Genomic DNA, 24,579 nt, shown 5'->3' on the forward strand with positions numbered 1-24,579 from the left:
TCATTTGTCGTAACAACCCGGAATAAAATTTAACATCCAGACTTCCAGCCAGTTTGAATAGCAAGAGGATATTTACAATTACTTAAATTCAAAGATAAATACTAAATGATGCAACTTAATGTTTTTTAAATATATTTAAAGTATGTTGATGTACTTTAAAACTCTACAATCAGTTAATCCATAAAATTACTAAAATGCAAACACAATCCATCATGATAATTTATGAAAAAACTCATTTGTGCAATGGGACTCTCCAGAAACTAGAGTTTGTAGATAAGGGCCCAGGCATTGATACACAATTTATAAATAATATACACAAATATAAATAAATACCAACCAGCATTCCTTTTATTAACTCAAGACTCAAATACTCTAAAAGATCCTAAATGTACTATGACACTAATACAGTATATGTAGACAGTGGCACTTAGAAAAAGTTGATATAAATTAATAGGAGTATGTTTTCCATCTGGGAAGCTTTATAGAATTGGTCCTCAGCCACAAAGGTTTAGGATGGACATATTTTAGTAGCAGCTGTTGTCTTAGCCTCTATGAAGACAGACAAAGATGATAACATTTTTCATAGTGCTTTTAAGCTTGTTCCACATTTAAGGGCCTCTGCAGGTCACAGGTACACTTCTACATTTCAACTTACATTTCTGAGCTATTAGGATTTGTTTTTCCATGTGATAAGTGCATAGGAAGGAGCACAAATTGGGATAAGATCACAGAGTCTATCATTGAAGTACTACATCATACATGCATGTTGAGAAATGTTGCATTCAGCAAGCTTCAGAAGTCTGAGGTTATAAAAAAGGGTCAGAGGGAGTGTTTAACTTACACCAGGATATAACTGGTCTAACTTTCTTTGGTAAGATTTGTAGTTTCTAAACATCACAAGATATGAATAACACCATATGACATTTCAGTAGTTTTAAGAGTGGCTCAAAAAAACTTAAGCTTAAAAAACAGGCAAACATATTTGTATAAATTCTTTCTTAGTTCATCAGTGTGTCTCTTAAAATTCAGGAATTCGTCGATGTAAACTCCAAGAAATTTTGTAGAAGGAATTATGTGAAGGAAAATCCCAACTTATAAAGTTGTCCCTTCAGCGGAGAACTGGGTTCTTATAGAAGTATTCAATAGTTCAATCCACATCATCAGAAGTAAAAAACAAATTGTTAATAAAGTTTGTCGACGAGGATGGGATTCGAACCCACGCGTGCAGAGCACAATGGATTAGCAGTCCATCGCCTTAACCACTCGGCCACCTCGTCTCATGGAGACCCACACCTTTGACACATTCCTATTATATAATACATAATTACATGGTTTCTTTGTATTTCAAAGATTTCTGACCGCGCTCATGTTGATTGAAAAAGCTTTAAAGCCTTCGTTTCACCCGTGACCGTCGGTGGGGGGTAAGCTAAACATATAGCTAACAGTGCTCCACAGGCAGATTCGCTGGCGCCTCTGCTACCAGGTTTACGGTTATTACGTATGTACATGCGCCGCTGTAGCTGAAGCGAGTGGTGACAACTGTGCTGTGTTTGGATGGAAATCACAGAAACGGAATTTAATTCGTCGTTTTATCCGTCGTCGTTTGAAAATTTTGGGCAGCATTGTTATTTGCTAGAACATGCAGTCGAGTCTCTTTCGTTTTCAGCCTAGCAGGCTGTCGTGTTAGCATCGTGATCGCTATGTAGGTAATGTTAGCAGGGACGCTTGGACAGAAATAGCCAGCCAGTCTACAACAAAACAGCAGCCTGCTCCGGTGTATGGAGCTGCTTTGTGTACAGTAATCGGCCGGTTTGTAGTCCCTCTGGAATGCATCTCTCCAAGAAATGTTCCCCCTTCAAAGTGGTGCTGAGTGCTCTGCTGATCGTGGCGCTCCTGCAGCTCATCTACCTGTCGTTCTTGTCCAGGTTTCACGGTAAGCAGCAGCGGTACCGATACTCGGAGCTCTTCGGAGGCTCTGCAAGCAAGAGAAATGCGCACGCCGAGAAAAACTCCCGCAAAGAGCGTCTGAGGTACTCGCTGTCTAGTGGAGGGATCTTTGACAACAGTGGCCAGTACAGGGTCTACAAGAACTTGATCAAAAGTGATTTCACCTCTGATCTGAAACCAGGATCAGACCCCAGTTCTAATGTCCTGTCTTTGTGCACCCATACAACCATTAACAACCTGCATCACCTGGAGTCTCTTCTGCAGAGGTGGCAGAATCCTCTCTCTGTGGCCATATTCGCTCATGGCCAGGATGTCAAGTTTGCCACAGCTCTGGTTTATGCTCTCAGCTTCTTCTGCCCTCAGATTCAGGCTCTGGTGGACTTCCACTTGGTTTGCCTCTCTGGAGAGATGGCCAGCTTCCCTGACCAGGACAGAGAGCACTTTGCAGGTCTTGAGGACTGTGCTTCTGTGTACTCCAGACTGGAGACGTACAGGGATAAACACAAGAACTATGCCATCAGTGGTAACATCTCCTACCCCAACAATCTCCTTCGAAACGTTGCCCGAAGTGGCACAGAGTCCTCCTACATACTAGTTATCGACATCGACATGATGCCGAGTGCCGACCTGCACCAGAACTTCCTGGACATGATCATGAGGCGGCCACCGGTGAGCGATGAGGTGTTCGTCCTGCCTGCCTTCGAGATCCGCCATGCCAGGAAGTTGCCGGGCACTAAGTCGGAGTTGGTTCAGCTTTATCAGGTTGGAGAGGTCCGTCCGTTCTATGAAGAGCTTTGTCCTCGCTGTCAAGCCCCCACCAACTACTCCCGCTGGGTAAACAGCCACGTCAGAGACACGGGCACCCTGGAGGTGGCCTACACGCTCACCTGGATGGACCCCTGGGAGCCCTTCTACATTGGGCCCAACACTGTGCCACTTTATGATGAGAACTTCAAGCAATATGGCTTCAACCGAATCAGCCAGGTTTGTATGATTTAAATGTTTGTGTGAAATGGCTCATTTGAAAATTACAATTTAAAATTCTTCAAACGAGCCTGACAAACACTGAGATTACATACCAAACCTTGAAAAAGCTAATGAATGGACTTTGAGTTTGTTAGTTTGAAAATAGTCTGTTTAGGTTGTGATGTAGGGTTTCAGAGCATGAAATAGTTTCTTCAATAGATGAGGCTGGTGTAAATATGATATTGTCTTTAAAGCTCACCAAAAAGCCAACACCAACACCATTAAATGTATCTGTTTCTGAAAAACTGCAAAGGAAACTCGACAACAGTAAGATTCAAGTTTACCAGGCTATTTTTTTTACGTAAATATGAGATTTTCAGTCTCAGAGGAACATTGAATTTTGCTGATGTCAGCACTGTCCCAGTCCTTGTAGGATTAATTTTTAAATACAATCTTAAGCTGGTTCACTGTTTACTTCACAGTTTACCTCTTCATGGCAGAGACTTATTCACTTGTGTTGTCTAGTTACCAGTTATTCATCTACACTTTCTCTGAAGTTGAAACCGTTGAAAAATCCACTGTTAATGCCATATAGTTATACTGCACTGAAAACCATTGTGCTTTTCAGAATATATTTTTCAGTTTTCATTAATTTCAGGCTTGATTCATTATCTTTTTTTTTTGCCAAGATTGGTAAGATAAGTTTGTATTAACTAGTTTTGTTGCAGAGGTAGTGTCATATCCTATCATCTTAAAGCATATTGCTTTTTTTTCCTATCTGGAAAACCTTCAATACAAAGTGTTTGGGAAAGGGCAGAGGCTTTGAAATAAACTCGGAGTGTGATTGGATGAACGTTCCATCTGTCACATCTCTACAGGCCAATCAGAGCAACAAAACACGTGACGTCATTGTCGCTACTGAGCAATAAACTCCATATAGAACTGCATAACGTGAACCATGGCGACCGTAGACATGTCAGTACATTACTTTTGTTGCTTTTGAAAAGAAAACAACTCAATTCTGTTCTTTGTTCTTCTTTTAACAAAGAAATGTCAAGTTCTGATAAAACTGGCGCTTTAACAGCATCCATGCTAATGTCTTCCACAATAATGGCACCAGCCTCTTGTTACTACCTGCTTAAGTCACAACCCTGCCGCGCCACTAAGTACTGCCCCTTGTCGCTGATTGGTCCCGTAACTTTCTAACCGGGCCCCAACGGTTCAGACGGGAGCTTTGCAAGATGGATTCGCCAGTGAGAAACAAGGAAACGGGCATATCCATCTGCTTTGCAAGGTTATACTTACACTATACTATATCATAACATTTCATTTTGGTTTAGTTTCATTTGGTATCCTGAAGGGAATTGTCATATGTAGTAATACTATTCACTGGAAACGATTGCGGTTTCGAAGAGCAAATGTTCCAGTTTTCATTAATTTCAGGTTGGATTTGTCATAATTTTTGCCAAGATTGTAGATCAGATTTTTATTTACTAATACTCTATCGTTTTGCTTTGTATCATATTGTACTATATTGTTGTATAGCACATCATATTATTCGTATGGTTTAATTTGGTGTGGTATTGTTAAAAGCTTGTTAAGCTTGTAATAAGGTTTTGGAGTACCAAAAATACCTAAATTTATCGAGCAGAGGGGGTTTAACCAAGAGAAATTTTAAAAAGTTTATTATAAGTGGGGTTAAAAGAGGCATTGGAAAATAGTAAGTGTATTGCCACAGGAGATGCAGTTTAGTGTGGTCTCTTTAATGTGAAACCAGTCAGACTGCCAGCATGAAAGGAAGGCTGTACATCACTGCGGATGGTGCCAGGCAGAAGAACACATACACATACAGTGCATTCAAGCATATTCAGACCCCCTCACTTTTTATGTTGCAGCCTGATATAACAGTTGAAAAAAAAATTTTTATTATCATTAATCTACACTCGGTACCTAATGACAAGTGAAAACAGAATTTTGGAAATGATTACAAATTTAGTGGCCTCTGTCTAGCCACTCTGCCACTAAGCCTAGATTACTGGAGATCTCCAGTGATGGTTATTCTTCTGGAATTTTGTCCCATCTCTACACAGGATCCTCGGAGCTCAGTCAGTGACCAGCGGGTTCTTGGTCACCTCTCTTACTAAGACCCTTCTCTCCGATTGCTCAGTCTGGCCGGCTGACCAGCTCTTGGAAGAGTCCTGGTTGTGCCAAGCTTCTTCCACTGGAGAATTATGGAGGTCACTGTGCTCCTCAGCACTTAAAGTGCAACAGAATTTTTTGTTGCCTTGTCAGCTGTGAGGCCTTCTATAGAGAGGTGTATACCTTTTGAAATAATTTCCAATCAGGCTAATTTAGCACAGACCGACTCCAATCAAGTTGTAGAAACATCCCAGCAAAGATCCAGAGAAATGGGAGGAAACTGATCTAAATTTCCAGTGTTTTTGCAAAGGGTCTGAATACTAAATGTGATATTTAAATTTTTTATTTTCATAAATTTGCAAACATTTCTAAAATTCTGTTCTGTACTGTTTTTCCAGGATTGCCACTGAGTGTAGATTACTGAGGATAAAAAAGTTTTTTTAAAGACATTTTCATCCAGTTAACAACTTATATTTTAATATCCTTGGTGCTGTATTTCACCAGAAAACAAAATAATTTGATTTTCCCTTGTGGTACAAACATCTTAACTCCATCCTCTTACTGCTCCACTCTGAATGAATTCTGTCTATGCTGCACCTTTACCCATTTATGACATCTCCTACACTTCTACAAATCTTCTTGACATACATCTCCAACTTGTCACTTTCCCTCTCTTTACCTCTTCACAGTCTGTCTCATCTCCTCTCTCTTCTCATCACTCCCCACTTCCATGCGTTCCTTTTTCTAATTCTGTCTTTTCCTGTGTCCTCGCAGGCCTGTGAGCTCCACATAGCCGGGTACAGGTTCTCGGTGCTGAGCTCAGCTTTCGTGGTGCACCGCGGCTTCAAGATCCAGGGGGAGTTCCACGCCAAGAAGGACGAGGAGAACAAACACAACCGGGTTCTGTTTCGCAGCTTCAAAGAGGGCCTGAAAACCAAATACCCCTCCTCCAACAGACGGTGCTGAGACAAAACGAGGACGGAAACAATGACGGACGTGCATTTTTCTTAATTCTGCCAGATTTAGCTTCCAGTCAGGTTCTCCCTGTCCGACACGTCCTACTTTCTCTACGACTTCTTTTGATGATGGCGCAGCAGTCTAATCTCATCAAACTCGAGACGGTCTGACAAAGAGCAGCAGGGAAAGGTTCTCCAGGGATTTATGACAGCTAGTTGCTTAAAGGAAGAAAATCATCAGTCAGAGCTGGAGTACAGGATCGCAGCAGCTCATGAGACTCCTGGTTTTTTTGTTGTTATTTTTTTTTTAAATCAAATGCTAATTTCAAGTCTAGACAGCATTTGATTGACATTTATTTTAAGGCTTATGAGGTAAAACATTTAAATGATTTTTAAAGTTGTCAAGGTGTAAAAAATAGACAAAACTGTGATTTTTCTGCTCTCTACATATCCACTCAGACATATCCGAAGAGATTTTTCAGCTCTTATTTTACTGTGTCAGACAAAGGTTCAACATTTAATGACAGCCGATCAAAGATTGCTTTATTCCCCAGAGTCCGACTAAAATTACATTTGGTCGTCCTTTTTCGTGCATAATTCTTAGAGCTCCTGTGAGGATCTTTCAGTTTGCATCAACTCTTACACCCATTGCACCCAAAGCTACAGTGTAAGGCAGAACAGCAGTCAAATTGGTGTTAACTATAAGCCGTTTTGTGAGAGAGAAATGGATTGTGATGATTTCAGTCACGTTCTGCACAGTCCACAATGTGGAGATTCTAAACAGCTGTTTGGTCTTATTTATTGTTTTCCTAGCCATCCGTACTGTATCCTAGTCAAGCTCATAGCTTATGGTAACGTTGACAGTTGTGGAGTACAGACCCACAGTCTGAAAGTTGTTCTGCAGAACACCAGAGGTCACTTGTCTTTCATTGAAGATACTTTTTAATCACTCCACTGGGTTTATCACTTAACGATAGCGCTGCATGACATTGGATTTTAGCTAACATCAGAAATGCAGATATAGATACAGATAGATAAGGCTCAATCCCAATAAACCCCTTGCCTCTTTAACTAAGAAAAGGAATTTGTTATGTTACTGATAAAACTAACGCGTTAGAGTACTTCTGCGTCACCAAATATAAAAACCCCTTAACCACTCATTCCACTAGTTGGTTGTAAAAACGACATACAGCGGCGGCACGTCTGCCTTTGAATGTATCGACTCTACTGTCATGGTACAGCCTGATATACAGCCCATAATTTATAACTCTACAGAATACAGAATTACACAAATGCTATGTGTAATAACTGTACGTAACTGGAAGGGCTGATCAGCTGATTCAATGAAAACAATACGACATGAACTTTTAAAGTCACCATAATCCTGTTCTTGTCCCTTTCATCCAAAAAAAATCCGACATAAAGTACTACAGTATAAAGCCTTCCTCTCTGTCATCTCACTAGCTTAGTAAGCTAGCAGTTAGTGCGCACTGACACAGCTGTATTTACCTTCTGCTGGCACACCGCTACATTCCAACATGAAAGAAAGACAAACAGTGCAGATACTTTGTGGAGCTTCTTTTCATTTTCTCTTTTTTTATGGCCACAGAATAAAAAGGAAATTGAGGATTTTTTTTCAGTTACTTGAATCATAAAACCTACGCGTCACATTACAACATAAAAGGGACGTTGATCTAATGAGGGAGAAAAGCTGTTAAAAAGTTGTGCTTTCATCCCTATCAGTGTCATAATTCCCAGCATGTTTTGCAAAACAAAGCTGTTGTTGACCCCATATTCTAGTTGAGAGATGATCCATTCTACCTACTGAGCCAGTTGCTTCAGTCATGTGCAGTGTGTGATGGTGCGGGGCTGTACTTTCAATAATACTGGGCATGTCCCAACATTCTCTACTGGTGTAGGGAGTAGCCAACTTTTTAATAGTGTATCTTACATGTGGGATTGTGTGGTATCTCTTACTTCTCCTTGTTTATCTTGTTGCATTTTCCCCTGAATAATCTTCAGCTATATTGCCACAGTCACAGTGCATCTTTGCTGTGGAAAATGTAAACGAAATCTGTAAGGCTTGCTATATTTCACCTCATCAGACACCCACTCGACAGCAGCAGTTACACAAGTAACCATTTGCTATGGAGAAATGCTCAAACTTGTTGCTAATGAGCTTGTTTGCTCTAGAACAGTGGATCTCAACTGGTGAGTCGGGACCCAAAAGTGGGAGTTGTTTTCAGTGGGTCTTGAATGTGTGCCAGGAACAAAAATGGTCAGAGTCTATGAAGCGCTTTGATATATATATATATTTTTTGTAGTTTATGTTTTTGAAAGTAGAAAGGAAACCAAAAAAGTGCTTGACAGAATTGTTTTAGGGTTATTCAGGAATTTTCATTGTCAGTTTTTGCAAAATTTACCCTTTGAACTTTTCTAGGAAACTTTAAATAATTTTGCATAAAAGTTTAAGAATTTTCCATCAATTTTAGGGCATTTTCTTAGCGCAAATTTTCCCTGAAACTGTAGGTAGTATTATCTGGGACTTTTCTTGTAAATTAAAATCAATTTCACAAAGAACTAGGAAAACTAAAATATTCTCTTTGAGTGAGGAGTGAGGAGGTGGAAACTTTGGGAATTCACGTCTACTGGGCCAAAACTAAGATCCAGGCATTTGGAGATTCCTTGAATGATGTCATTGAATATGTGTTGGTGAAAGGTGATAGCATGCAAGTTGTAGAGCCGTTCTCCTACTTTGGCAGCGTAATCCATGCTGTGAGGCTGAGATCAGCCGCTTGGACTTGAGCAAGACAGTGTGGAGTTCCCGGTATCTGAGCATGCGGACGATAGTCAAGTGTCTTTCGCTTCTAGGTCCCTATAGCCAGAGGCTTTGGCTGGACTACTTTGTAACAACTTCTCTTCGGGGCATCTTTGGGTGTTGTTGGTAATACGGTGTGTCTAATGCCAGGCCAGAGTAGTATAGGACCAAGGTTGTCTCGGTTTCCAGGAAAATTTCCGGAATTTTTACTTGAAACATCAGAGAATTTTTGGGAACCTTCCAGGAAATGTTTTGGAATTTTATGAGGAATGTGTCCCAGAAACCTTTGGGGAACTTCTTTCCTGAACTAGGAGCCCTGGAAATATTCCTCTTGTGGAAACTGTAGATGTCCTTAGGGTGATTTAACTTGCTGAGTGAGGAGGCTGAAATGTTGGGAATACTTGGCTACTGGGTCAAAACAAAGATCCAGGCATTTGGAGATGCCTTGGATGCTGCCATCAAATCTGTGTCTGTAAATGGTGAGTGTGTCAAAGTCATAGAGCAGTTCACCTACCTTGGCAGTGTGATCTGTCAATCTGCTGACTGTGAAGCTGAGCTCAACCGCAGACTTGTGCATGGGGCAGTGTGTCCGCTGGGAAAGACAGTGTGGTGATCCCGGTATCTGAACATGCGTATGAAAGTCATGAGTCTTTTGCTCCTTAGTCCTTCTGGTCTTACTTAACTCTTGTGAGGCATGGATGCTGACTTTTGGCCAAGGGGTGTTGGCTGGACTCCTTTGTGACACCTTCTATTCGGCGCATCTTTGGGTATAGTTGGCAAGACCATGTGTCTAATGCCAGGTCAGAGTAGTACAGATCCAAGGTTGAAAATTCCAGGAATTTACCAGAAATTCTTGGGAACCTTCCAGAAATTTTATTAGGAATGTGTCCCGGAAACTTTTGGGGAACTTTGATGATACTTTCCTAGGAAACATTGTAGTATTTTCTTCAGTCTCTTTGTTTTATCACGCTCTGTATTGTCTGAACTCCAAACAGCACCATGTTTCATTGACTGAATCTGATTGCAAAATAAAATACCAGAAATTTGGGTCATGATTGCTCATAAGGGAGTTGGTGGTGGGTCCTGAGGCAACACCAGTTGTCTGTTTCATAGCCAGATAAAAACTCCTCAAAGGAGCTTTAAGTTATTAATATGAAAAAATGTGACTTATTTGTATCCCAAAGATAGAACTGCAGCTTACTTTGTCATACAAACAGTCAAATTGAGTCATCTTAATTTATAAGAGGGGGAATTTTGGACTCTTTCAAAGATGGGGAGCACAAATGTAGCAAAAAAACAAACAAACATACCAATTCATTTTAGCAGCTTCTTTAAAACCAAGCAGGATTTATGTTAAAGTCTGAAGTCTTTTTTAAAAACAATCAAGTAAAAAAAAAGTCTGATTTCTTTAGTGAACTACAATCCTTGATTTCACGCCATACAATATCTTTTTTTTCTTTACTCTGTGCCAACCAATGATGTTCTCTGACCACCAGGTGGCGACAGGCACTTGAGCGTTAGATGCATTGTGTCAGAAATTACACAACTCAAGTGTTGTTTGGTGCCCAGGTGGGACTGACTCACAGCCACAACTGTCAGCACATTTCAGATATTTTCAGTACCTTTAGCAGCTCATTCTTGCTGTTAACTGTCTAAAGGATCACTCACATGTCATGAAGACAAAAACAACGCACTGAGACCTTTTCTCTGACACTATTTTATGCCAAGACTGTGGAAATCTGCTGTATTCTAACACTGATGATACAACACTTATAGATAATGGATTATATGCAGGTAGAGTTAACAGGGCACTGGGCTGGAGGTAGAAATGTAGCATGTAGGTAGAGACAGAAATAAAAGCGCACAATCAGCATATAAACTAAAAGCAGAGGCAGCCTGTGGACTGCAGCAGAAATGATACTGGAAATCAGCTGTTATTCTTTATTCTTTAATTATTGTATATGCAGTATGAACCTTGACTACCACTTTTCCATGTCTGTTGAGTTTAAATGCTTTCACACAAGTGTGGATACACTACGTATAGTTTAAATTGTTACTTTAAATATTTTCTTGTTGTGTTTATGATGTATTTATTGTGTTTTTCCTTGAACTGATTGAATTATTATTATTATTTTTTAAATCCCGAGCACGAAAAATGTAGCACGAAATAATGTTTGGTGCAAAAATTCATGTGTCGGAACCACTTCAACATCACTTTTTTGTATTTTTGGGAGCACGATCAATTTTAATGGTCATTTTACATTGTACTGTTGTGCTTTATTTCTCATATGATTTCCCTGACTCAGAAAAATGTGTCTTTATTTATTATGTTTGAAGAAAATAAAATGACTGATTTGTTTGGTTAAATCTGTTTTTTTTTTCTACTTTTTTTTCCAATTACAGACCATTTTAAATGAATAATACAGGCTTTAAATACTAAAGTTCATGAGAATAGCCCGCTTTTATTTGAGAAGGTATCAACATAAGTCAGGCCTTTATTTATTTAAATAAAGTTTCTATTTAATAGACCAAACTTTTGTTTTCAATAGCAAGATGTGGCAAGACTGAAATGTTAGTGGTTAGTGGTGAGGCTTTCAAATCCATGTTTCCACTATTGCCTTGAATATTTCTCTTAAAATGCAAAAAGGAGAAGCATCTTCAGTCTTTATCTGCATTGTGCAAGTTCATAACCAATGTTATCTCAAATGGTTTTACAAAGAGGGCAAGCCAACAAGCAACAACATTTATCCACCACGAGCACAGCACTAAGCAACATTTAGGAAAGTTACGGTGGCTAGGAGAAACTTCCTTTTAACAGGCGGAAACCATGCAGCACTACTGTTAACCTCAGGCACATGTTGAGCTGCCAACTTTAATCTCATATTATTAGTATCTTTATAATGCTACAGTTTCCCTTAATAAACAGAAAAGTCATCAGTTTGACATCAGTCTAATGTCTGATGTCAGTACTGTTTTTTCTCAGCGTTTTTAGACAGTACTAGTTTCATATTCATGCTGTAAAGCAGGGTGTTCAAGCTATAGCCCAGATTCTAAGAATCAATTTAAAAATGGCCCACATAAGAACATGGAGCTTGTTTTTGACTGTATTCCAAGTTTTGACACTATCAGTACAACAATCTTTGTTTCTATAGTGTAGATTCAGAACGGAAGTTGTCTCAAGACACTTGACAAAGCGGGCAGGTCTAGACCGCAAGGTGGGGATGCTGTGTTTGTTCTGTAAACAAACATTTTTACCTGAAGAATTTCCCTTTTTTCATAAAGGTGTTTTTGACACCCTTAGGAACCTATTTTCACACCTTTTTTCACACCTATTTTCACACCCATGTTTTTTTTACATTGTATATATTTGTGTATAAACCTATGTGATATCATCATCAACTATGTGGGTATCTATAGTTTCTCTATAGTTTACATTGATTGGTTAGTTGGCTGCTGAGAGTCTGATGTCATCACACTGAATAATCCACAGAGTTTGTATGTAGAAAATAAAAGAATGAAATATATTATTGCTGACTTACAACTACCTACAGGATCAATTCAAAGAGCAGTACATATGGCTAGCCCGAGTTCACCATGAGCTTTCTCACTGGACGACATCTGTGCCGTCATCAACAGGAATGAAAAGACAATATGCAATTAAGTGAGCCATGACCATGCCAAGAAGGTGAGTGGTGTGATTCATCTTTTTCACAGAGTATCAGGCAGCTTTAGTTTCTTTATCTTCAGGTGGAACTGTTCTCCCGTCCTCTCGTATCCTCTCTAATTCATCCTCTCAGGAAATGGAAAATGTCAGGGTTTTTTTTAACATGTTTTTACATAACATCGTCAGACCAACTGCCAATAAGACATTTGGTCTCCTCTCCTCCCCATGTGTTTCCATTTTGTTGTGGTGTTGAATTTCCTTTTCTGGTTCTTATGCTGTAGTTCCTTGTGACTGATATGAAGGTCCAAACCTCTCAAAATAATGCTTCACACTAGGCATAAACCACACCAAGACTACCTCTTTTGGTCAGACCAAGGTCTGGCTGTTTGGTCCAGACCATGGACCAGGGGAGGTTGTCGTACCTGTCATTTAGGTTTCAGATCGAACTGAAAAGTCTAGAAGTCCGGACCAAACAATGTAAGTGTGAAAACACCATAAAATGAGACAAAAAGATAGAAGTTGAATTTGGCAACACCAAAAATTGTAAAAGTGTTTCTTGATTCAGAATGGTCAGATAAAGACAACTGAGGACATCAGCATGAATGGCACTCATTTGCTCTGCTTTCTGCTCCATTACAAGGTCTGTTTTTTGGCTTTTTATTTGAAGTTTGGTCCAATCTCCAAGTGGGCTTTCATGTTTTACACTGAGGAGAGGCTTCTGTCTAGCCACTCTACCATAAAGCTCAGATCAGTAGAGCACTGCAGTGATAGTTGTTCACTCAGTCAGAGTGGCCATAAGGTTCTTGGTGACCTCCCTTACTGAGGCCCTTCTCCCCCAATTGCGCAGTTTGGAGGAGTCCTGGTTGTACCAAACTTCTTCCATTGAGAATTATGGATGCCACTGAGTTCTTGGGAACTTAAAGTGCAGCTGAACTTTTTCTGTAGCATTCCTTGGATTGGTGCCTCGCAAAAATCCTGTCTCTGAGCTCTGTGGGCAGTTCCTTTGACCTCATGGCTTGGTTTTGCTCTGTTATGCATTGTCAGCTGTGAGGCCTTCCACTGAGAGCAGTGTACCTTTCAAAATCATGTCCAATCAGTTTTATTTACCACAGGTGGACTCAATCAAGGTGTAGAAACACCTCAGAAATGATCTAGTAAATTAGGAGACACCTGAGCTAGATTTCAAGGGTTTTTGCAAAGGGTCTGAAGATTATGTATTTTTTATTTTCAACAAAGTTGCAAAAATTTCTGAAATTCAGTTTTCACTTTGTCTAATGGGGTGCTGAGTGTAGATTGAGAAAAAAGTTGTACTGTAGCATCATGATGCAACTTAACAAAACTGAAAAAGTGAAGGTCTGAATACTTTCTGAATGACATGTCTAGGTCAAATCCTCTGGTTGTGTTGTGTCAGCAGTCAACACTTTGGGAAGCACTTATCTAGGTTATAGTGTCTGCACTTAAAGTTTGGTCAAATGAAAAAGCCAGAAAGCAAAAGCAATTTGGGCTTCGGTCTTTCATAAATGAGATCTTCTATTTTAAGGCTACATGTTTCCCTGTGCCCTCACTACATTCCTTTCTTTTACTAGTTATTACCAAAATTTACCTTAAAAAAATCATTTGAAAATTTCTAGTCTTCATTTTGTAATATATCTACTTTTTGAATAAATACCCAGAAAGCACAGTTTCAGAGAGAAAGACTTATAAATTATATGTTGACCTTCATCTGTCCCACACTACTGTGGCTTTTTGTGCTTTTACAGAAACCAGCCTGTTTTTACAATCAATGAACAATAGCCTGAGTCATCCCGCTCTCTGCGCCTCCTGAAAATGCACAATCCAATTAATTAACTTCACCAGAGGGATTTGTAATGACAAGTAATGTCAAACGAGGTTCCTGAAGTATCATTTAAATTGGACGTGAAGAAGCCGAGGGCGGGATAAGCTGAGAACTACGACAAAACAAACACAATGACGACAGACGTCGCTTGTTTGAGGTGGAGGATTTGTAGTTTTGTTTGAGTTGTGATGATTCAAACTGAGACCAACGACGATGACCAGATCTGAGCGAGAGTATCGTTCACTAAACTCTTGACACAGTTGACATGAACCTGTGGTGTAACATGGCTTAAGAGGGGGGTTTAAAGGCATCCCTGAACCAGTAGCATGTGATGGGTGATTACAGCATGAGGGAGTCCAACATCCAATTAAAAGCTCCTATTTAGTAATTAAGATCTGTATTGAAGTAGACTGGAAGGAATTCTCACCAAGACTGACGTGGACTCTATGTCTCCTGTAGCACAATTTGTAAAATTTTTGATATGATCTTTTAATTGTAGCCTATTAAAGTTGTTAAAATCCTGTGGAAAATGTAAATGTCAAATTAAAGCATAAATGTGCGTTTGTGTCAAAAAAGATAGATAGGGTTAGTTTACCCTAAGCTGTACAAGTGTTGATTGGAGCGCTGGCCATCTGTCAGTAAAGAAGAACACGTGTGACATTCGCCGCTTGACAACCGTCAGAGGCATTTTAGTGGCATTTTAGTGGCTAAGCCTGCATTATAGGGCTCAGTGATGAGGACGGCACGCGAGAGCCAATAGCACGCAACAGGGTGTGTTAGCTTTACACCCGCTTTCTTTGGACAAACATCAGTACTGATATAATCAAATATGAGGTACTTTTGCTTTTAGGTGCACACTTCTTGGACTTTTAAGGAATTCTGAATATTTTTCATATTTTTGCACATTTAAGGTTTCTCCCCCACTGTTCTTTAAGCTACACAATGATTTTTAATGAAATTTATGATAAAATGCACAAATTAAACAACATAAAAGCAACTTAAGACCACTCTCTGTGTTTATTAAGAAAAAAATGATGAGAACTTTTTTCTTAAGGAGGTTTTCATGAGTCTGCGCTGCTGCTTTTCTTCTCCCCCTATCCTGGGTGTTAATAATGTGGCAGAAGGTGCAGAAATGTAAGGCGGGGGGGGGCTTGTGTGGATCAGGAGAGGCAGGTTTGGTGAGGTAAAGTGGGGTTTACATCGACAGCTTTGGGGAGTGGAGGCTTATCTGGGTCAGGGAGCTTTACGACATAAGCAATTAGGGCTGCCCTCTCTTGTGTACACTAGCAGGAGGTAGGCCTCCCGCCATCTAGATTAGCCGCCTTGCTAAGGCTGGGAGAGCTCGCCGGCTTCTGGACGGTAGAGGGAACCAGCTGGAGGGCGAGATCAGCGGGGCAGCGTTGGGGGGGGGGGGTTCTTCTTCGATTAGGGAGCGAGGGGTCAAAATCCAGGCGTTGTAGACACACGGGGCCTTCTGGGTCAGTGAATGGGTGAGAAATGAAGGAGGCAGTGACCCGTGCTAATGGAAGGAATTCACAAAATGAAACGTGGGGACGAAAGAATCGGCTGTTTGTCCTCTGCAGCATGTTGAACAGCAGTGTGAGGAGAAAAGGGCTATAGAGGATGTTTATGTCACTCAGCTTAACTTCAGTGATTTCCACTAATGAGCCACTTGACTGGAAGGATTTACAAGTGATTAAAGCAAATGCTTCAGAGAAATAGACTTTAACAAATTATTCATTTAATGATCTGTTCACTCAAGTGCTCTAAATGGGGAACAAGGAGGCCCTGAACGTTAATATTTCATATGTCAGTAATTAGCATAAAAGATTTCTGAGAGAGTATAGACAAATCCACAAACTCTCCTGTAACTATCCTCTTGCTAATGTTTGCATAATTTCAGGTCCTCAGGCAGTGGTTATGTGTCTCTTTAGGCTGAAAAGGAGGCTAAAGCTTTTGTTTATAGTCCCCCAAGGCGAGCTGTATCAATGAGAGCATTTCCTGATTTTATCTTTTTGACTTTATCTTTCAGACCTTCATAAAGTAATTTTCTATTCTGGTGTTTTTTTTTTTTCTTTTTTCTTGCTTTTGTTTGATAAGTGCTGCATAAAAAATAATTCTTCATACATGCAAGATGAAAACTGCCAGACAAAGATGTAATGTCAGGACATTTGAGGATGAAATAATAAAGAGGGTTAATGGAGTACTGCTGCTGGCTCATTTGCACGTCCATTATCTGTGGCTGTACTGATCTGATTTTGACATTTCTTCAGAAAGATTTTCTTGGTTAACAAAATGCTTTTGCTTGGCTTTAACAAGAGTTTTATTTACCGACTGGCTCCACTGATAGTGAAGAACTGAGTATCTGTATGTCAATGGCCACCTGTCGAGCTAACACTACGTACTGTATTCTGATTGGCCCATAATGAATGTCTGACAGAATGTCTGTTCACTTACCTTTCTGAAAATTGCTGCCCTTCCCAAACCCCGTGTATGGGGTGTTGCCTAGATGAATGTAAAATATATCCCATGCAATGAGTCTGTAAAACAGTCTTTCTGGGTCATTGTCTCGCTGGAAAATAAATCTTCTCCTGAGCTGTAGTTTTCTTTGAGACCGAATAAGATTGTCCCCAGGATTTTCCCATATTTTGCTGCATTCATTTTACCCTCTACCTTTACAAGCTTACCAGGGCCGGCTGCTGAGAAGCAACCCCACAGTATGATGCTGCCACCACAGTGTACCACAGTGTGTCACAGTTGGGATGGTGTGTTTGTGGTGATGTACAGAGTTTGCTGTCCGCTAAACACAGTGTCTTGTCTAATGGCCAAAAAGCACCATTTTGGTCCCATCAGACCAAAGAACTTTTTCCAACTTGACCATAAAGTCTCCCACATGCCTTTCGGTGAACTTTAGTGGACATTTAATGTCCTTTTTTTTAACATGCCCATCCCATAGAGCTTTGCCTGGTGAAGAACCTTTGCAACAGTTGTTGTATGCAGAGTCTGTCCCATCTCACCTGCTGAAGCTTGTAACTCCTTCAGAGTAGTCATAGGTGTCTTGGTGGCCTTTCTATCTAGTCTCCATCTTGCACGGTCACTCAGTTTGTTAGGACGGCCTGATCTAGGCAGATTTACACATGTGCCACATTCCTACCATTTCTTGTTGATGAATTCAACAGAACTTTGGAGGATGTTCAGTGCCTTAGAAATGTTTTTGTATCCATCTCCTGACTTATACTTTTCAATACCATTTTCTCTGAGTTGCTTGGAGTGTTCTTTTGTCTTCGTGGTGTAATGGTAGCCATGAATACTAATTAACCAGTGACTGGACCTTCCAGACACAGGTGTCATTATATTGCAATCACCTGAGACACATTCACTACACTCAGGTGATCCTTATTTCATAAATTGGCTGGACCTCTGTTGAATTTGGTCACTAACAATTGAATCATTTACAGTAAAGATAAAAAAGAGGGAAAGGGTGTCTATGATCCTTACTAGCTTGATTTAACATCTAAATATGTATTGTTTTTTTTCAGTAAACAGTATAAAGAAGGCAGGATATTAAAAATGGCACAGAACATGGTACGGTGACAGACTTTGCTTTAATTTATTCAATTATGAAGTAATTCTGTTCAGTTAACATGATTCTAAAAAGTTTATCCTCCGTAAGTCTCTGACGAGGTTTGGTAACAAACTCTTCTTTCCTTATAAGCCGTCTCCTCATACATGTGACATGTGATATGTAACATGTTAATTACATGCAGGTCATATGGAAACAGCCTTTCTGGATGAGACCATCACAACAACAGCTTGTAACCACATGCTGAGCTCGTCTGTGGTGCAGCCATCCGTTTCACTTAAACAAGTGACGGCTTAACGGCCATCAATGCCAGCTTTGGAGAAGTTTACCTGTCTGCTTACTGAGAAAAAGCCTCTCAAGCAAAGGGCACACATATCAGAGCGCCTTTAAAGCAGGTGTTCCTGGACGCCCAGGCTGCCCGCGTTTTAAACGTATCCCGGCTAAAGCCAGACTATCGGGGCTGGAGGACACAAGTAATGAGACGTGACACCGCCTGGGGGAGAGAAAAGGAGGCCTAACAGATCGAGGTAATCCTTCTCACCAAGCTAACGCCTCTTAGCCTCCCACCCCTGCTGTCACATGAGCCCAGCGGGGTAACACAGTGCACGTACTAAAATCACACACGCACAGACACATGAAGCGCCGTCATGCATACATGTGTCATGCTGTGTAAAGCTTTAAAACATGCTCTGCAGCCTTCACTCACACTCGTGATTACAGTGTGTGCAGAGTTAATTCTGCTTCGATCGATAAACTAATACACGGCTCATTTATCAGAGTACTGCAGCAGCAGATGATCGACGCTATGATACAATTACCCCAGTGTTTAGTCAACATACATGGGCTGTATGCCAACAATGTCGATAGGATTACTTGAATCATATCTGCCTAAAGCTGGTATGAAAGACACATCCATTCAGTACAGCCAAAAAAAGGTCCAATAATTCAATATTTTCCAGTACAATCATGGTTATTGCAATGATTAATGAGATTGAAAAACACAGAAGTATTCAGAAAAAATAAGGTCTTCAGATGGATTTCTAACCCAAAGTTGAGAGGGCAGCCATTGTCCTTCAACATTCAGGTCAGATCGACTGTATCATGACTAAAAATCGAGTTGTAATACTCCAGAATGGGCCTGATGCCTGTGTTTGGGCACAGTACAGACTTTGACATTGACATTCAGTCAGTTTACAATGTTTTTGATACAGGTAATAATAAAACTAGAGTTTAAATAGTTTGGCAGCAAAGTTAAAAATCCTGACAATGTGACAACAAAGTTAGCTTCATTTAATGCCAGAAGCTGATGACCACTGGCTCTAGTTAATATACTTAATATATCAGTTGTAATAAAGGAGATTAGGAGGGATTTATATGACAGATTAAATTCTAGTTGAGCTATCAGCCCTCTTATCAAAGGATCAAAACATGACAAAATCAATATAAGCTAGCAGGGGAGTCTGTATCTGTTGTCACTAAGTTTCTGGGAATTTTCCTACAATCTGGGAGTGTGACTTTGGAAGTAAAAGGAAAAATGGTCTTGGTTCCCCTTACAGACTGTAAAAAAAACGCACTGTTGGTTGAAAACAACTATGATAATGGCAAATGAGAGGGTGACCTGATATGTCTATTTTGAGAGTAACAGCTTAGGAACTGCAGTTCTTCGCACTTTCACACCAACTTCATTTTTCCATGCCAGAGGTTGCTGTATAATTCTATATATGTTGTTTGCAATCATGTGGACCTGAATGTCCATTGGGTGTTAGGAAGTGGGCGAGAGCCACAAGACTTAATGAGAATGGAAGGAAAGTTAATACTTTTGAGCTCTAAATGGAACTGTAGGCTGTATTTATCAAATATTCTACACTGAAATTGATCTTCACTTAAAAGTCAGTTACTTTTATGACTATTCAACAGTCACTGAGTTACTCTAAAGATCATTCAACAGTCACTGAGATATTATTAAGATCATTCAACATTCACTAAATTACTCTGATGACCATTCAGAAGTCACTGAGTTACTCTTCAGACCATTCAACAGTCACAGTTACTCTGATGACCATTCAACAGTCACTGAGTTACTCTGATGAGGCACTGCAAATTAAAAAATACTCTACACTGTCTCTAACGGCTTTACTGTAGCTCTAATACTGTAAGAAAGCTCAATGCAGTAAAATGCCTTACCTCATATACATGTTTGCATTAATTTATGTTAACTAACCCTATCTATCTTTTTTAAATGTGCCCACATCCTTGCATAGTTTATACTTCTAAAAATGTCCAGTCAGCATTCTTGCATCTTTTGCCTGTTTCACAGCCAAACTATCAATGCACTAGGACTTGTATATACTAGATAAACACCTACAACAGCTTGTAAATATTTAAATCTCAATTCTAATGCATTTTTCAGTTTTATTTATTTTCTGTATTTAAAGTTTAATTCCTGTAGTTGAGAGCAAAGCTAACCAGAGTCAAATATTTTGTTGCATGAGCACACTTGGCCAATAAAGCTGATTTTAAAATTGTGTGTTGAGATTGCAAAAACAGACATCAAAGTTGCAAAAGTCTACACAGTCAGCATTCATACTCTGGTTTATGTTGCGTATCAACAATGTTTTAACCAACCTAAGTCCAGTCGCGTATCTGATGTCTGCCCACCTGACCACAGTACGTTCATGTTTTGGTTCATGTGAAAGATGATCTGCTCATTAGTTAGTGCAGCATGACACATGTTCACAGATGTCACTATAAACAACTTTGTTTTCAAACACGAGCCTTAACAAAACATTACACAAAGTGACTGCCACAGGGGTTTATGACTCTTTCTTACAACCTGCCCCCTCTTTAAAGAGAGGTCACCAACTGGCACGTTTGTTATGTGTGCACTTTTCAGAGAGGATCTGTACATCACACTTATATAACATGACACAACTTAAGCCCACTTACACCCCAATAAACATGTTAGTATCCAAATAACTACTCATATTAAATCTTATAAAAATAAAAGTATTGTAATGTATGCAATGTTCAGTAGTTAAAGAGAACACTAAGTGCTTTGATTCTAAAACAGTGTTGTTTAATGTGTGTGTGTTTTTTCTTTTTTCACTTTAGTCATGGTTGTTATTTTAGTAGTGGAAATGATGACTGTCTTTAATCTGACACCAAACAAAAGCTACTCCTTATATTCTTTGTGATTTTCTTTGTAATTGAAGACCCTTTGTTTAAAAGTTCTAATAAAAATACATGTATAAAACCATAAATTCTGACTCACTGGATCTTCTTTTAAATTATACCACTTGGTTGTGCCATTTCCCTTATTCCTTTGTCTTAATAAAAATGCTTGTATTAAATAGATTTTAACTCTTCTCCAAACTCTACTGTGTCTCAGCTTTAGCGCCACACCCCTGAGGCAATTAACCCTCACATTACTACCCCACATACCCGCCATCCCCTTCAATTTCCCGCTAAAAGACAATTGATCCTCCCGATTGTCTTCCCGGCTGACAGCTGAGTGGCCTCTCCGTCAGGACACTGGCAGCGTCAGCAGCACGCAGGGCTGGGATGGGCCGGGCTGGGCCGAGCCATCCAGAGAGGATCAGGGGGACGTAAGTCACCAAAGCAGGAATTAATGAGCATTATAGTATTAGGTAAGAATAAGTCCCACCTTAAATCCCTAAGGATTCCTAAACAACACCCGTAACACCTGTTGCATTTGATAACGGAGGGAAGCAGAGGCCTTTATGATGAGGGAGGACCGCAGGTTTGATAAGAATGTTAGGCAATATGCATGTAAAACACACCTGTTAGTACTTTAGTGTTAAATCGTATTAAGTCTTTAAAGCTAACCACTTGGATACTTACAGTTATTTATAATTCACTTTTTTCAGACCTTTCCTAGCTTTCAAGGAGGGTAAATTTATTATGTAAAGCTGCTCTGTAAAGATTAACCAAAAATACAAATCACAACAAGAATCACATTTTGTTAAAATAAATAAATAAAGCCTCTGAAGCAGTTGGAACCACTGAAAATTCAGCTGTCAAATAGTAATTCAACTACAGAAACAGGTTTAGAGAACTAATTTTCACATTCCTGAAAGACCATAAAGTCCCTGTAAAGTGAAAGAAAAATATCTATTTTAGGTTTGTTGTGTAACAGGCAACTGTGTTATGACCCACCAGGCCTAATTTCAGTTATGAAAAAGATCTCTAATTTTTAAAATTAAGCTGTAAAATCTGCTCTACCATGGTGTGGGCGTGTCAGTGAATGAGCTGAAGCCACGCCCATTAATGAGAAATAAGATCCCCTCAAATAAAAAAAAAAAAAAAACACTTCTGTGCCAGAGCAGAGCAGAAGTTGGGAATTACATTTACTGTTTTCTGGTACAAATTTCTGTTATGATACTTTTAATCACCTGTAGGCAACTGTTGCCAACAGATTTGGGGAAATTTACCTCACAATGAACAAAAACACAGCATGTAAACTGGCTGTAAACTTTCAATGAATGCAGTGACATCAGGTAACAATAGACTGTACTAATATGAACTGTTAAGCGTCAGGGGGGTGGGGTAATATCTCATAATGACTAGTAATGTCATGAGCACATATGTTTGCCATGCTCAAATAAAACCAAGGCAGGAAAGAAGTAAAAAAGTTTTTTATGTTTTAAATAAAAAATTCAATTACACATGGATCTCAGTGTTTTCACGTGTTTACAGCAAACTTATTCCAAATTATGTAGTTTGTGAAGACATAAAGTTTGGATTTCACTCTACAGGAACTTTATTAAGTTTCTATTTAATACAACATGACAAAGCCAGACTTATCTTTGGATGACTTTAAACTTGGCGACAGAAAGGGGTCGGATAAAAGATAATAGTTTGTGTAGCAGCCCCTGTATTGCCTTCGTTGTTTAGTCCTTTATTTTTGTAACCTACCCATCTGACATCTACCCCCCAAACAGCATTTTAAGTCATTAAAAATGCAACGTAAAAACAACTGAATCTTCTTGTGATGACCTCCCTTACTTTTGTAAGTCATAAAGATGCATTAATTACACTTTATTTCATAACCAGGTCAAAGATCTTGCAGGAGCTTTAAAGAAGATACAATTTTAAATGTCAATGCGGCAAAATTATTGGAAAAACACAAAGAAAATATAGATGACAAAAAATAAATTCTATCTGACTCTTTAAGACAAATGTAGACAAAGGTTTCCAGGTTTGTGACAGTGAGACAGAAAGTGTTAAAATTCCTATTTTTACTCAACTTGTAACATCACCTATTATTGTCTCACCCAGACAGTCACCTCTCAGCATTCAAAGCTCCGTGACTACAAAGAGCAAACAACAAAACAAATAATCCACTGCTTGCACTGATTTGCCAGGCTATTTTTTAAAGGCTTAAATTAGAGTTTGCCAGCTACCCGTGAGCTCGCGGTAAGCTTATCCCTCAAACAGCGAACATGATACTGTCTGCGGCTGGTTCATTGTAGTGAAGTGGACAACAACCCGATCAAGTGGTTCACGGTTCCTGGAAAGAGCATCTAGTTAAACAAATAAACTCCAGACGCTTTTTCTCCCTACACCTTTGAGTGTAAAGGAGACAGCTGCTGTGAGTTACCTATAAATCCAAACAGATGGGATTTCCCCACAGAACACCAGAGGTTCAGGACAGCAGGCACAGGTGACGCAGCACTACTGTAGGAGCAGGGGAGTCGCATGCCACACGATCAGGGACTTTTAAGAAGCGCATTCCGAGTTCCTGGTACTCTGTAGAAGCCTTTAAGAGGGAAACTGATCTCTGGAGTTACTTATCAAGGTGTCGAAAATACACGGTGTTTTAATTCTGCTTTTTACAAAAATTTTGGATGCCAGGCTCTTTGGGTTTGATGATGTATGGAAATGAGTCATGGAATATTAAGATGCTCTGTTAACTTTTAATGTACACTTTGAAGCCTGAGGCCCCAAGCCTGGCAAATGTGATCCTAGGTTAACTGGCATTTTTCCATCTGCAACCAATTAAGGGAAGTGGTAATCAATGATTGGCCTTAGGTTAGAGTGCCAACCAAATTACTAGAGACTGTAAAAATCAGGACCTATGCCGTCAGCATCACAAGTAATGTAATTTGATTTGAAGGACCTACTTTAAATGTAGTGCGGCATGATTTAATAATGAGGTCCGATTGCGATTATGGTGTAATAAAAACTGTGCTATAAGTCTTCTTGCTTTGTTATCAAGAAATATGCAGAGAATACAAAGTACCACAGTGGCACTTCTTTAAACTTGCAGGCTTTTCTTCAGGCATTTTTGCTAATTTTTCAAGTTCTACTTGACACAAAAATAGTTGCAGCCTTTTATGCGATTATGTAATTGTACATCCTGACATCATAATCGATATCAGGGTAATTGTACAGCACTATTTCAATGTACTTTTTGAAGATATATTTTGGGCCTTTGTTGCCTCTATTTAAAGAACAGGGCAGTGGATGGAATCAGAAGCAGGGATGGTAGAGTGAAGGAGAGACATGCAGGAAAGGAGCCGTAGGCTGGACTTAGACCCAGGTCATCAACGGCTAGGTCATTTTCGCCCCAACTTTTAATTTACATTTTGAAATGTTTGGAAAGCAAGCCTTGATAATGTGAGCCCAGGGCAACTGGCATTTCTCCAT

At 39.6% G+C, this 24,579-nt stretch overlaps 1 protein-coding gene and 1 non-coding gene across 2 annotated transcripts; one reads left to right on the forward strand and one right to left on the reverse strand.

The window, feature by feature from the left end:
• Positions 1–1,195: 1,195 nt before the first annotated feature.
• trnas-gcu lies at positions 1,196–1,277 on the reverse strand. The gene has a single exon. It is a non-coding gene; the product is annotated as a tRNA-Ser (tRNA).
• Positions 1,278–1,525: 248 nt separating this feature from the next.
• b4gat1 (beta-1,4-glucuronyltransferase 1) lies at positions 1,526–7,788 on the forward strand. The gene is made up of 2 exons (XM_041778959.1): positions 1,526–2,931; positions 5,827–7,788. The coding sequence occupies exons 1-2, from the start codon at positions 1,828–1,830 to the stop codon at positions 6,016–6,018; spliced, it is 1,296 nt and encodes a 431-aa protein (XP_041634893.1). The 5' UTR covers positions 1,526–1,827; the 3' UTR covers positions 6,019–7,788.
• Positions 7,789–24,579: the final 16,791 nt, after the last annotated feature.

This window comes from Cheilinus undulatus, linkage group 22, assembly GCF_018320785.1.
Source record: "Cheilinus undulatus linkage group 22, ASM1832078v1, whole genome shotgun sequence".
NCBI classification, from domain to species: domain Eukaryota; kingdom Metazoa; phylum Chordata; class Actinopteri; order Labriformes; family Labridae; genus Cheilinus; species Cheilinus undulatus.